General features: G+C 45.4%; 1 protein-coding gene across 1 annotated transcript in view; it reads right to left on the minus strand.

Moving 5' to 3' along the window:
• The window catches only part of si:ch211-51h4.2 (uncharacterized), a 150,371-nt gene that overhangs the window by 29,149 nt on the left and 106,222 nt on the right, over nucleotides 1-15,000 (minus strand). Inside the window, exons 12-13 of the mRNA XM_063202089.1 lie at nucleotides 14,882-15,000; nucleotides 5,195-5,237 (exon numbers count right to left, since the gene is read on the minus strand). The exon at nucleotides 14,882-15,000 is cut by the window's right edge and continues 37 nt beyond it. Of these exons, the coding sequence (XP_063058159.1) occupies nucleotides 5,195-5,237; nucleotides 14,882-15,000 (162 nt within the window). The remainder of the gene's footprint in view (nucleotides 1-5,194; nucleotides 5,238-14,881) is intronic.

Below are 15,000 nucleotides of genomic sequence, written 5' to 3' on the forward strand. Positions count from 1 at the left end.
AGAGAGAGATGTGGGTAAGGATTGGCATAGGACCCAGGCCGGAATCGAGCCTGGGTCATTGGTGTAGCAGCCCAGTGCCCCACGTTAGAGCCACAGTAGGGCCACCACCAGGAAGTCTTGAGGGACAACTGAAAAGATAGAAATAAGTAGCCTCTCTGTATGGTGTAGCCTACGCAGTGACCCTTGGTGAACTTTATGCTCATCTGTTGACACTTGACACACTTAACTGACTTAACTTAACTTAACTGTCTACCTTAACTGACAGAGCATGTTTTTCTGCACATGGTCTATCCCAAGTCACAGAATGTCTTATTGCACAATTACCTTTTTACATTTTTTACATATAAAATTTTCACTTTCCTTATCTTTACTATTTTTATTTTTATTTTCCCCTCCCTGACTATTCCTGTGTTATTTGTGTCTTGAAATGTCCATGTGGGCATTTGTTTATTTGTGTATTTATGTAAGCTACTGTATACCTGAATTTCCCCTTGGGGATTAATACAGTTACTCTACTCTACTCTATTCTACAAATCACAACTTTGTGATTCCATTTCAGTACAGCATGTATAGACTGAAGTACAGCACAGACAAATCCTGCATCCTCATTCGCTAGTATTTCCAACCATCTGCGCTATCCCACGTCCAACTTCTATGAATGTCAAGGACATACTGTATGTATACCTACACAATGAGTGAACTTTTCAACCCAACGTCCAACTTCTATGAATGTCAAGGACATACTCTACGCATACCTACACAATGAGTGAACTTTTCAACCCAAAGACCTCCCACTAAGCGATTACGGCACGTCACCGTGAACGGTGACAATGACAGGATTGTAACTGGTGTGGAACAACTGAACTGGTGCGTGTTCAACTGGATTAAAAGTAAAGTGCAGCAGGCAGGCGGTGATTGCTCTGGAGAGTTAATCCATTCAGACTGAAACGCCCGTCATTAGGCTCAGAAATGGAGGAATTTCATCTGACAAACATTTGTCACCGAGTGCAAAGCATTCTCCGAGTGTCTCTGCAATGTCAAGAGCAACACAGTCACAGACATTTTCAGACACACACTCTCTCTTCCTCTCACTCTCACACTCTCTTTCACTTGGCTGTCTCTCTACCCCTCACTTGCGCTCCCTCTCACTTTGCTCTCACTCTTCTTTCCTTCTCTCGCCATCTACTTCTCGTTCGCCGCTCTCTTCCACTTTGCGTTCTTTTCCTCTCATCTCTCGCCTGACTGTTTCTCTCTTTTTGCAGACTCTCTGTCCCTGTCACTTTCTCTCTATCTCTCTCTCTCTCTCTCCCTCTATCTCTCTCTCTAATTTTGATGTTCTCACTCTCATTTTCATGCTCTCTCTCTTTTTGCTCTGTCCCTCTCACCCTCCCTCCCTCTCTCCTTTTCTCACTCTCTTAAGCTCTCTCTCTCTGTTTGCCCTGTCTCTCTCTTCCACCCTCCCTCCTCTCCTCTCCCTCCCTCTTTCTCTCTCCCTCTCCATCTCTTCCTTCCGCTCTCTCTCTCTCTCTCTCTCTCTGTCTCCCTCCCAATCTCTCTCTCATTTTCATTTTCATTTTCTCACTCTCTCTAAAGCTCTTTCTAAAAAAAAAAAACCCTGACAACTGGAGGCTGTGACATCAAAATGTGCTGTTTACCAACTGGGATGAGTGCCGCTCCATTGGACAGGCAGCCGCCCGGCTTTCACACCGCACTGGCAGACAGACGAGAGAGAGGGAGAGAGAGAGGGAGAGAGAGAGAGAGAGAAGAAGAAGAAGAAGGGAGAGATGGAGAGGGAGAGAGAGAGGAAGGAAGGGAAGGATCAAGAGAGAGAGAGAGAGAGAGAGAGAGAGAGGGAGAGAGAGAGAGAGAGAGAGAGAAAGAGAAGAAGGCAGAGATGGAGAGGGAGAGAGAGAGGGAGGAAGGGAGAGAGAGAGAGAGAGAGAGAGAGAGCGCTGTACGGTAGCAAGCCGACAGTACTGTACCAGAGTAACTTGACTGCAAAAGGTAACATTAATTATTAATCACCAACCCAATCCACTGATCTCGGCAAAGGCTTGTCTCACTCGTGAAAATATGCCTTTGATGCAGTTTGACATTAGAGAGAGGCTATGGGTAGCGCAGACAAGCTTTTTTTTTCGATCAAAAATCACTGGCCGTTTTTGTTCATTTCCACAAGGTAAGCAATGCAGACAACAAGGATGTGATCAATGGGTCCCCTGTTGTTTCTTGCATGCAAAAACACACACACACACACACACACACACACACACACACACATGTATACACACACATGCTACCCGCACACACACACAAACACTCACACTTACGCACGGCCCAAACCCACACACACTCAATCACCGGCAACCCACAGAGTCCCCTCGCAGCGTATATTCGAGGACTGTAATGCACACACACACACACGCAAAAACACACACACTCTTACACATGGCAACATGTACACACATACCACACTGTACACACAAACACAAACACAAACACACACACACACACACCGCACACACACACACACTAACACACACACACGCACACACAACTCACACACAGACACACAGACACACAGACACACAGACACACAGACACACACACACACACACACACACACACACACACACACACACACACACACACACACACACACACACACAAATATGTTACCCACACACGCTACCCACACACGCTACCCACCCACACACACCACACACGCACACGCACATGCACGCACACACACACACACACACATGGTGCCGACACAAACACACACGCGCACACACACACACGTTTGAATAAACACAACGGTGACCTCATCTGCAAAGTCAACGGTAGTTTGAACCTGGTGCTGTGGTTTTCCAGTTTTCTCATCGAAACTGTTGCGACGGCGTGGTGCGGTGCAGTGTTTGGATGGGAAGTGAAGGGAAGGTTTCTGTGTGATGGAGGTGGTGGATGACAGTGGCGGTGGTGGTGGTGGTGGTGGTGCCGGCGTGCTGAATTACGGGAATACTCGCATTATGGTCTTTTGAAATGATAATGTTCCGAGCCATTACTGGGCTGGAACCCGCTCGACCAAATTAAGATGAGTGCGGCGGGCGGGCGGGCAGGCAGGCGGGCAGGCGGGCGGCAACATGGGGGGGGGACCGCTCGGAAATATTCCAGCATGCATAATTCATGGCCCATTCACAACCAACGTCGTCATTTTCTCTTTTCCCTCGCTGTCGGGGTGTGGCGCACTGGGACAGAGCTGGGCCGGGCCTGGCTGGGCTGCATAGCCGAAAAACAGCGGAGCGGTGGGGCGCTGATGCTGACTGACTTGTCAAAAAAGAACAGGACACTGTGGGCGAAATGCAGAAAAACAACGGTCTTGCTCTTTCTCTCTCTCTCTCTCTCTCTCTCTCTCTTTGTCTTTCTCTCTCTCTCTCTCTCTCTCTCTCTCTCTCTCTTTGTCTTTCTCTTTCTATCCCTCTCTCCATCTCTCTCTCTCTCTCTCTCTCTCTCTCTCTATCTCTCTCCCTCTCTCTCTATCTGTTTTCCTTGTAACAGGGTTGCCACGGCAATGATAAACGCCATTGGCATGACAAAAGGAGTCTCGGGAAGGACAATCTATGGGGGTGCATGATGGGTTGCCTAGCTCTCAGTGAAAATGTATTCACAAAACAAGCTTGTAATGTCTGAAGTGGCGAGTGCTAGCGTAGTGTTGCCACATAAAACAAACACATAATGGCAGGTGCAGCTCCACAATGACATGCAAGTGCTGTTGACTTTTATCACGTGCCATTGTGGTGCACAGTTCAGCTCTATCTTGGCAGCCAATCGACATATACGAGTGGTAAATAGCACTGAATCACTGTTTGGTGTTTTCAGTCAGGAGACATTCATTGTGTGTATGTGTGTTAGCCGACAGGGGTGTGTGTCCAACGAAGTTGTTTTGGGCCCCAGGGACAGAGGGGCCCCAGAAATGGGTTCCCATTACATGATACTGTATGTACATATTAGGTGGGGGGCCCTTTCAGAGGCCGGGGAAAACCTGCCAGCGGCCCTGTGTGTATGTGTGTGCGTGTGCGCGTGCGTGTGCGTGCGCACGTACGTGCATCTCAATGTGTGGAAATATTAGGACATGAAGGCTTATTAACATGCGGATGCACGCGGCCGACACTTGATATTCATTACGCACGGCACACACAAGATGAACTGAAACCGACATTATTTCGATGGCTAATTGTGGCATGTCACACACGCACTCCTCTTCTGAGTCAAGCGCGAGCGATGACAGCGGCATGTCACAGAGCGAAGCCTGGACACAGCCTGGGCTGGAAGCCGTCGTCTACAAGCCCCCGGTGTGTGGTCTGACGTGCGTACATGCACACCGAGAGACGGAAGTAATTATTCCGCAGAGCTGTAACTCACTGGGAGGTCTGAAGAAAAGTCATGTTATATCCGCTGCCAATAAAAGACTGACCATCAGCCAGCCACTCCCCTCCGGCATGCCCACCATTTCCTCCTCTAATGGCCGGTTGAATACCACATCGCCACCACCACACCACACACACATGCCACCCCTCAACCACCACCTCCACATCCCCCCCAAACCTCGAGATTTTCAAAAGGGCTTCTGGACAATCAGCGCCAGCCTGCCACCCTTTGTTACTTGTGATTATATCTCTTTTGTAAAGTGCCTATAATTTGAAAAATACCTGCAAATAACAGTATGTGCTATTATGGACAAAAAAATAGCATAAAGCCATGGTTCAACAACAGGTCGTCCATCCATTTACCCGGTGGGCATTCAAAACGTGCGTCAAAGCCAGTGTTGCCAGATTGGGTGGTTTCCCGCCCAATTGGGCTGTTTAGGATGAGCGTCTGGGGTTAAAAAAGTGTATTGTACTGGGTTTTTTTTTAGATTCATGGCCATACACATCAATGGAATTTAGTTCAAATTGGGCGGGATTTGATACCTCCGTTTGGTTTTTCAGCATGAATTTTAGACTGCAAATCATTGGAGACATCTGGCAACCCTGGTCAAAGCTACAGAAAAGAACAGCAGTCTTCAATGAATAAAGGTATGGCACAAAAAGAGCACATGGGGGTCGGCATTTAATGAGTACATATAATGGGAACACTTTGTTTAGTTTTAGACTTGGTTACTTGGTTACAAAATGGAGCGTTAATGAAAGACTCCTACCTTGGTCAGCGGTATGGTGGCAATCTCCCCAGCCCTCTCAGACCTGCAGAAGATGGAGGAAACATATCATTATGAAACAAAAAGGAATACACAAATAAGACAGGCATAGAATAGCAATGTCTATAATGACTGCATGATTGTACATAAATCAATATCGTAAATTGCTTTAATAATTATACAAGGCATCTACGCTCTGAATAACATCCTTACTTGTGTCAAGAACTTGTGCTTGTACTTGTGCTTGTACCTTACTTGTATATTATTGTCTCATTATTGTAATGTCTTCCATTCTATTTTTTATCTTATCTTTTATTCTACATGTTAAATGTTCAATGTTAAATGTTCATTTGTACTTACTATTTATCATTTATCATTATTAATCACTTATTGTTACCAGTCCATCACCTGTTACCTGTCCTGTCTTGCACTTTATGTCAGTCTGTAACATGTCAGTCCTCTGTATGTCTATATCTTGGCAAGGTATAGAGAGAGAAACGTAATTTCATTTGCCTTGTATGACTTGTGCATATGAAGAAAGTGACCATAAAAGCTGACTTGACTTGACTTGACTTGAAAGACAAGTGTGATGCCACTGCTCAGACATGTCAGATAAGGTCCAAGGGGAGTCATTTATGTCATGCCTAAATCTCTCAGGACAGCTAAAGTCCCTAGCTATCAGACAGGTAGATAATCTACTGTGTATGTGTATGTTAATTTGTTGGATACACATTAGCTATGACGGCACCACAGCTATTCTTGCTGGGGTCCAATACAATAAAATCACCTCAAAAATCTAGTTAGGGAAGCCACCCATTCACCTACAAAAAAAGCCTGCTGAACGCCTAAGCCCTTGTTGGGAAAGTTGCCCTCAGCCTATAAAAACCTAAATATCTTAGCCTCTAATGCACATAAAAACATGAAATGAGTTGCATTTAAACCCTACGACCCTCATCTTGCATTAGAATGTGTTCATTAAACTGAAACATAACCACATCTTTATCAAAAAAGCTAAAATCTCAAGAGCCTGAATGCAGCGTATATGTGTCTCCAGGCACCAAAGGTTAAACAACCTATAAGAGTCATCAGGCTAAAATGGGTTAAGAGGTCAGGAAGTAATGGTAGGATATTCACTTTCAGAGGCCATTTTGGTTAATAAAAAAACTTTAATGTTCTGCAAGGAAATGACAGTGTTGTGACTCCCCGTTGTGATTTCCCGTTTATGCTTGCAGAACAAGCAGGGCAATGCTTTAGTAGTAGTTTGGATATCCATGAGAGCGTAACAATATTTTACTAACATTTTAGGATAATCATGGGAGCATTGGAATGTTTTAGTAATTTTTATGACTATCCCTGGTGCAGCACCAGCAACTTCACCTCCAGCGACTCAACAAAGTTTTCAGAGTCATCCCAGGGAGAGAGAGAGAGAGAGAGAGAGAGAGAGAGAGAGAGAGAGAGAGAGAGAGAGAGAAAGAAAGAGAGAGAGAGAGAGAGAGAGAGAGAGAGAGAGAGAGAGAGAGAGAGAGAGAGAGAGAGAGGGAGGGAGAGAGGAGGACAGAGGGAGAGGGAGAAAGGGAGTCGAAGAGACTGTGTTTATGTAGCGAGAGATCACTGATGCAAATATGGGTAACTATTTAAAGACAAGCCTCATATTTAACACCACTAATAAACAAATTTGAACTCTGCTAGCGAGGCCACGGGGCTTTCATGCATCAAGCACGCAAAAATGAATCACAAGAAGCCCCTGGAGAAAAACCTTTCTAGGTCTGGCCCACCGGGAACCGTATCACAGTCAATCTGTCTAACAGTTCTCTCGCTGCTACACTGCCTCTCCCAGGACTCTAGCTCTCTCCCTTTCTCTCCCTTTCTCTCTCTCTCTCTCTCTCTCTCTCTCTCTCTCTCTCTCTCTCTCTCTCTCTCTCTCTCTCTCTCTCTCTGTTCCCTGCTTTCATTTTTGCTTTTTTTTTTAAAGCCATTGCTTTTGGCTATCCCCTCTTTGTCTTTGAAATTTAAATAGCTTTTTCTTCATAGCCAGAGGGCCATTTAGCAGGAGCTTTTTCACAGAGGCACTCATATGCTTTTGGGGTGGAGAGAGATAAAAAAAAAGGGCCAGGAGAGAAAACAGTTGGATCCAGGGCTTGGAAACCACAGGGAATATTATAGGTGGAGAGGAAGAAAAGCAGATGATCGGCCTAAATCGGTCTGTATGGCGAGAAGAGCACAGGTTGCGCCGTTATTTTTTAATGCAAGAAGCCTTTGAACGAAAACGTCTCCTTTCTCCAGTATTCATCTTGGATTTATCAACTTATGATGCATAGACACACACACACACGTACAGATGTAGATTAATGTTCCTCTCATTACTTAAATAGAGATGATGTGATTTGTGCTTGAGATTTACCCTTCCATATGTCAATGAGGATTATACCGCATGTATGCACAGTATATTGTCTCTGCATTCGGATGGGGATAAATGTCGATTAGGGGACATTATCATCACTGCATTAGCGACTGAAATATTGTGCTAATATGCAAAACAAATAAAATTACCTTCTGGAAAACTGTGAAATGTGATAAACAACAATTTGTTGCGCGCTGTGGAATAGCTGCCGTCAGCAGCGAGCAGCACATATGAAAATGTAATGCCTCGCGTGCACAAGTCTGGGGCCCTTTTGGGTGACAAATATACCGCATTCGTAATGAATTCCAGCCTGAAAAACTCAACCCAACGTTACTCCGGCCTGAAAAATAGCATTCTGCAAATGAATTATTATCCCTTCCCTTCCAACTGCAGACAATGCAGAATGCAAACGTGACTGTCTGAGTGGCCTCTGTATGTGTGTTTGTGGAACGACTGTATGGGACGTTTGTAAAAGGGTGATTTGATAACAAACAGCTGCACTCTAAATGACACATGGCCAAAGGTCTACGAAGATCGCAAGGGATGTCAAACTCAGGCCCTTGGGCCAAATTTGGCGGATAATTTTATTTGGCCCGTGAGATCATTTCAAATCTGTATTACAGTTGGCCCACATACACAGCTAATACATAGTAACATGACTGGAACACGACATTTGGTGTGTCAAAGCAGGAATTCGAGTGGGAACAGGCCAGTTTAAGTAACACTGTGTAACCTCTCACACTCACAGTCAACAGAATATGTGTAGGCACATTTGAAGTCCCATAACACTGTATGATGGGAATGAGCGTGAAATTTGCTTTTGAGTATTAAGGTTGACTTGAGAACTATTTGAGTACTTCAGGTTGACACCTCTGGTCCAGGCAAAAGAAGGGCGGCTATGAGTCATTAGCTGACATTTCAACCTTTTAATACTGCTCCATATCATATTATTATTAATACATCACAAAGAGCCAATCATTTCCGAGTCAATATGTCTAAAATATTCACACTTCTCAAAGCCATTGGACACAACACAGAAGCGATGCTAAGCGGTTTAAAAATATCCATGGCGAGTCCGGCGCACCACCCCCTTTCCCCTCTCTCTCATCAAGACAGAGCACCTGAGTGGCAGTGCTTAGTAGCTTTCAGGCTCATCTTTAAAATATTTAACTAGGAGCTCTTGTAACTGGAGACAGGTAATGCTCGGGAAATGACATTCTCCATGACTTCTCCATGACTCGAGCAGCGAAACGCACACACACGCACACACACGCACACACACACACGCACACACACGCACACACACACACGCACACACACACACACACGCACACACACGCACACACACACACACACACACGCACACACACGCACACACACACACACACACACACACGCACACACATGCACACACACACACACACACACCTTGAATTTCCCTCGGCTTTAATTATTTCTCTCTTTCTCTCCCCCTACACCTCCCTCCTCCTCCTCCTCCTCCTCCCCCTCCTCTCTGTTACTGACGGATCCTCGAGAGTCCTCTTCTTGGCGGCAACTTGGATTGTGTGAAGCGTTCCGCGTCTGACCTCCAATTTCCCAAAATGTTCCAGAGCTTGGCTGGAAAATTGGATGCCCCACATTTCCCTCCCCTAACCTGCTGGCCCTCGTTGACTCATCTCCTTGTCACATTTTTCTTCTCGTGTTGGCCAGGGAAAAAAAACCCTTACCGCCACGACAGAGCAACCCAATCTGAATCCAACAAATGCTTCTTAGCCATTGAAACCAGTTAAAGTGGCATGCTTAATGGGAACCATTAACAACACAAACGAGACTGCCACTCAGGGGGATATACTGTACCGTAGAGCTGGAGAGAAATTGCCAAAAGCCTAAACCAAATGCCACATTATACTGTGGGGAGGAAAAAAGACTTGGAAAGCCCAAACTAGACTTGAACTGAAATGGTGAGAGAAGCACTACCATCTGGAAACTGGCACGGTGACTTGAGCAAAGGAAAAAAAGAAAAAAGAAAAGCAAGAAATAGCACTAATTACAACAGCATTGGGAGCCTCCAATTTTTGAACACTCACAGGAACAACATATTAAAAAAAACACAGTGCTATTTCAACACTTAGCGAGTTTATCTAACAACTTTTAGAGTGTATTTGGTCCCAGAGGGTTGCATTAACACTGCAGTTTTTTTATTGTGCTCTGCAACAAATCCTAACCCAACACATATTACTCCTCTCAGCATCAAATATATTGTATTAGACTTGCCATCCATCAGCGAGATGACCTTGTGGAACAATAACACTAATAACCTGACTGAATTCACATGACCTTGTCGAATAATAGCAATAGCAATATTTTTTGAACCTTCTCTGTAACACAGTAAACAAAAAAGCAGTGTTACTTCAACAATAAGAGTCTATTTAACACTTTCTAGAGTGTAGTACTCTGATGAAGACGCTTTATTGAAACGTTAGTCTAATCCATTGTAAATTAATAAGAAATAACTGAAAAGACATCCGTGTGTCATCAGATTTCTTCCCTTTTCACTAATGTCTGGTCCTACGCTGGTTGCATCGGATTGTCAACTAGTAGCGCGGAGTACGTTTTTCCATTGCTCTACAAACCTTCTAGAGTGTATTTTGTCCCGAAGTGTTAACACTGCATTTATTTATGCACTCTACAACAATACCTAACCCAATACACATCACTATTCAGCATCCAGTGTATTCTCAGCATCCCTTGCCATCCATCACACAGATGACCTTGTGGAACAATAAAACATAATAACTTGCCTGCATTCAGATGACCTTGTCGAATAATAGCAATAACAATAATAATAGTAATCACAATAATAAAACAATTTGGATTTAGATCTATATGTGTGTAATCCCCCAGCACAAATCCCTTTGGAAAAGTCACTGAAATCCTGCCGGATATTTCCATCCTCCACCCATGGTGCTACTATTCTCCCACACTAATTGACCCCAGGCAAATACACTGTGCCTCTATGTGGATCTGTGTGTGTGTGTGTGTGTGTGTGTGTGTGTGTGTGTGTGTGTGTGTGTGTGTGTGTGTGTGTGTGTGTGTGTGTGTGTGTGTGTGTGTGCGTTTACTATGTGTACTTTGAGCTGGTGTGTGACACACATTGAGAAAGAGAGAGAGAGAGAGAGAGAGAGAGAGAGAGAGAGAGAGAGAGAGAGAGAGAGAGAGAGAGAGAGAGAGAGAGAGAGAGAGAGAGACAGAGCACAGACATGGCTGGAGGCACATATCAACCGCAGCAAACACGTCCTGTTGAAATAGGGATTATTTAAATGCCCCCCATACCCCCACCCCACCTCTCAATGCAGACACACATCCACTCCACTCCTCCACCCTCCTCCACCCTCCTCCTCTAGCACTAGTTCCTTTTCCATCTCTATCTCCTGCTCAGTGCCACCAAAAATATTCCATTCTACTCAACCCTCCTCTTCCACCCTCTCTCTAGCGCCTCGGTTGCCTCCATTCCAGCAACACACCTCAAGCCATGGCTTCCAAAATGTCCACACTTCCTGCAGAAGAGGGTGGTGCTCCCTGCACCTCCTCCTCCCTGCCGGCCTGCCCCCCTGCTGTGCCTGTCTGTCTCCCTTCAACAACTCTCTCTCCCTCTGCCAATGGGATTTTAAAGTGCTCTCTCTCTCTCTCTCTTTCTCTCACTCACTCACTCTCTCTCTGTGTCTCTCTGTCTCTCTCATGCGACCTCTCTCTCTCTCTCTCTCTCTCTCTCTCTCTCTCTCTCTCTCTCTCTCTCTCTCTCTCTCTCTCTCTCTCACTCACTCACACACTCACTGACTCTCTCTCTATCTCTTTCCTTGATGCAGGACACGTACCGCCCAGCAGGGGGCACTGTTGCCCTTAAAAAAAAAAAAAAATGAAATCAAACCCTCGTCGCCACCAGACAGTAGCTTCCTCTGCTGTGGTGACAGAGACACCTGTCGCTATCTGAAAAACACATCAACCATCAAACCTGTCTGTCTGCGGCATTACCAGGAGCAGGTCTATTCACATCAGCTGAATGAAATGCCATTTTTGGGGGTAAACAAATCACATTATCATATGCATTTCAAGTGGCAGTTTATCTGGCAAAACGCTTGTGTTTGATTAGGCACATTGAGGCCAGGCGTTGTGCAACTCCTCGCCAGCGGTGACAGGCGTGTTTATCATTAATTTGCATCCCATTCTCGCCGTCTCGTGTGTTAGAAGGAGAGAAAAAAAGAACAAATATATAGCGTTATGCCATTAGATGAGACGTTACAAAAGGGCTGCTCGTCCCCTTTCAAGCGGTGTCATCTCTCCGGCGGTGAAAAGTCAACAGTGCCGGAGATGTGCTTTAGCGATAGCGGCATCCAACAATGCTCCTCTGTGCCACACCGATACACAATCACCGAGAGCCGCAACAGGGAAACCACAGAGACCACAACACAATCTAGCCAGCCTGAAGGGAGACTTGTGCTGATACAGTGATATTATTCAAGCCCCAGCTCATGTTCTCCTCCCAATTCTTCTTCTCCTCTCTCTTCATCTCCATTTCTTTTTCTTGGGGACATTTGTGCCGGATGTGTTTTATCACCCCTTCTGCGCACCGCTGAGGGCTCTACCACATGGGCTGGTTGTAGTAGCAAACCGAGCACAGCGCCGCAGGCGTGTGGAGAGAACCAGCGGAGCCTGATGGAGACTGAGGGGCACATTTATATATATGGAAGCCGACAGGGGGGGGACAAAGGGGACAGTTGTCCCGGGCCCAGGGACAGATGGGGCCCAGAATTGATTTCTCATTACATTGTACGTATTGGGTAGGGGGCCCTTTTAGATGACTTTGTCCTGGGCCCAGCCAAAACTGTCAGTGGCCCTGTTTATATATAAAGACAGTACCCCCCACCTCCTCCTCCTCCCCCCACAGGGCAGACAACCATGGGGGCCACTGGGTCAAAGGGTTACACGAAGAGGTCATGGGTCATAGGTCATATTAAGGGTTCCACATTTCCTTCCTTTGCCAGAAGGTCAACATCGTACATTGCCCTCCAGCTAAACTCCTTCAAGAGCAGACGATGTAGGCTATTGACTGCGCTGATGGTTTTCAGAGATGGTGCCTGTTGTTGTTGTTGGTCAGACCCCAGTGAAATAGTATAGAAAAATAGTAAGAAAACCTCACTTCGTCCTGTAGCTAAAGCATTAGCTACCTAATGATATCAACTGCAGAGCAGTGGACATCTGTGTGTGGTTTTTTGCTAAAACATTAGCTATCTACAGCTACCTACGGTATAGATGTGTATCTTGGAAGATATCCAAAGGTATCAAACCCAGGTTCAGAAAGTAAAAACCCCATTACAATTTGGATCCTACAAGCTCTTAATCAGCTGCAGTCAGAACAGGTACTGTGGTTGAGCTGTTCTGTGAAGTCACCTGTGGTACAGTAGAAGGACAACATGGAAGATTTTTTCATCACGTGCGTGCAGTGATTGTAAATGCCACAATTTTGGTCATTTGGTCGGCTGGGCTGCAGGTTGGTTTGGTATTTTAAGGGTTTGCACATGACGTAGGCTACAGTGGGTCTGTGGACTTTACATTATTTGATAATGTCCCAGGGTTTAATCTCAGATATCTGGTTGCTCTAACATACAGTACCATCACAAAAAAATAAAGAAGGTGCTCAGACAGAGGGACACTCAACACTTTGACATTTGGACAATTACATCTTTTGCAGCACCACTAGTCACTAGTCAAACCTGTTGGTCTAGATGTGGATGGACCCCCCCCCCCACACACACACACACACCTTCCTCCCTCCATGAACTCCTTTCCAATGCTACATGTATACTCTGAAGTCAAGGAGGAGCCAACAAAAAAACCTTCCATAAATATTTAATGCATGACTGAGAGTAAGCAAACCAAAGAAACGACTAAAGACAAAAATCCTGATCAGTTCATTAAGGACAGAGTACATCCTACGGGGAGCCATGTGGCTGTTACTAGCATAGCTGCCCACTGGTGGTATTTGCGTTGCCTTGCAGGGAAGTCGACAGGGGGGAGACAAATGGGTCAGTAGTCCAGGGCCCAAGGATAGTAGGGGGGATCCCAGAATTGGGGTCCTATTAGGGATGGGCATAATTAACCGATTAACCGATGATTGATCATTAAACATTTAGTCGAGGAAATTAATTTTCGCCGATGAATCGTTAAAAAAACCCAAAAAAACTTGAATGTAGGTTATTAGTGCACGTCCTCACTGCAATGCATTGTATACAAGTATAGGGCATGGTGGGCATAAATATGTGCTGTTTTTAATATAAAAATGTTAATGGTTAACCGAATATTAATCATTAATTCTCCCGACGATCGACGAAGAAATTTTCACTGTATGCCCATCCCTAGGTCCTATACATGTTTTTACTTTTGTTTATAAACACGGTGTTGTGAGGAGGGGCAAGACACTGGCAGCTAACCACGAGAGCTATTTTTTTTGACCGACAGCGGTTTACAACAATCAGAGGTTGAGTTGTGCGCAGCCAAGTGAAAAAAAATTAGAACCCATCTATTACTTGTATTTATTGAGTGAGGGGGCCCTTCCAGATGACTTTGCCCGGGGCTCGACCGAAGCTGTGAGCGGCCCTGATTCTGTGCATGGGTGAATAGCAACAGAGGTTGCCAGACAGTCCATTTTTAATCTCCCTCTCCCTCTCCCTCCTTCCCTATCTTTCTCGCTCTGTCTCTCTCTGTTTTTTATTTGTATATTTTTGCACAGGAGTGGGCGGCTGTGGTGGAATACAGAACACATCTGCGTTTCAACGAGCAGACTGGACACCCCTTCATTTGAATAAAATGCCCTCTGCAGAAAAAAAACAAACCCCACAGTAATAATAATAATGTAAGCACAATTGCAGGGTCTCTTTCAAAAGGTTGGGTCCTCAGTTAATGCGATAGCCAAACGCTCTGCTGAGAAGGATGCTTTTAAAGTAAAAAGAGATGGAAATGATAGCACAACAGATGCACAGGAGTACGAACCAAGGAGTGCAATCTATCTCTTTCGTGTGTGTGTGTGTGTTTCCGTGTGTTTGTGTGTGTGTGTGTGCGTGTGTTTGTGCGTGTGTTTGTGCGTGTGTGTGTTTGTGCGTGTGTGTGTGTATGTGTGTGTGTGTATGCGCGCGTAGGTGTGTGCGTAGGTGCGTGCGTTTGTGTGTATGCGTGCCTGTGTGTCCGTGTGTGTGTGCATGTGTAGGTATGTGTATATATTCATGGCCACTCACCCCTCTAGAGAGATGTTGGAGTAGACTAATGTGTGTGCCGGCGGTGCGGCGATGTGGGTCTGCGTTGAGACACCACTGCTGGAGTTGAAGTCTCCTCCTCCTTCCTCCACGCTACGCAC

Source organism: Engraulis encrasicolus, chromosome 6, assembly GCF_034702125.1.
Source record: "Engraulis encrasicolus isolate BLACKSEA-1 chromosome 6, IST_EnEncr_1.0, whole genome shotgun sequence".
Lineage (NCBI taxonomy): Eukaryota > Metazoa > Chordata > Actinopteri > Clupeiformes > Engraulidae > Engraulis > Engraulis encrasicolus.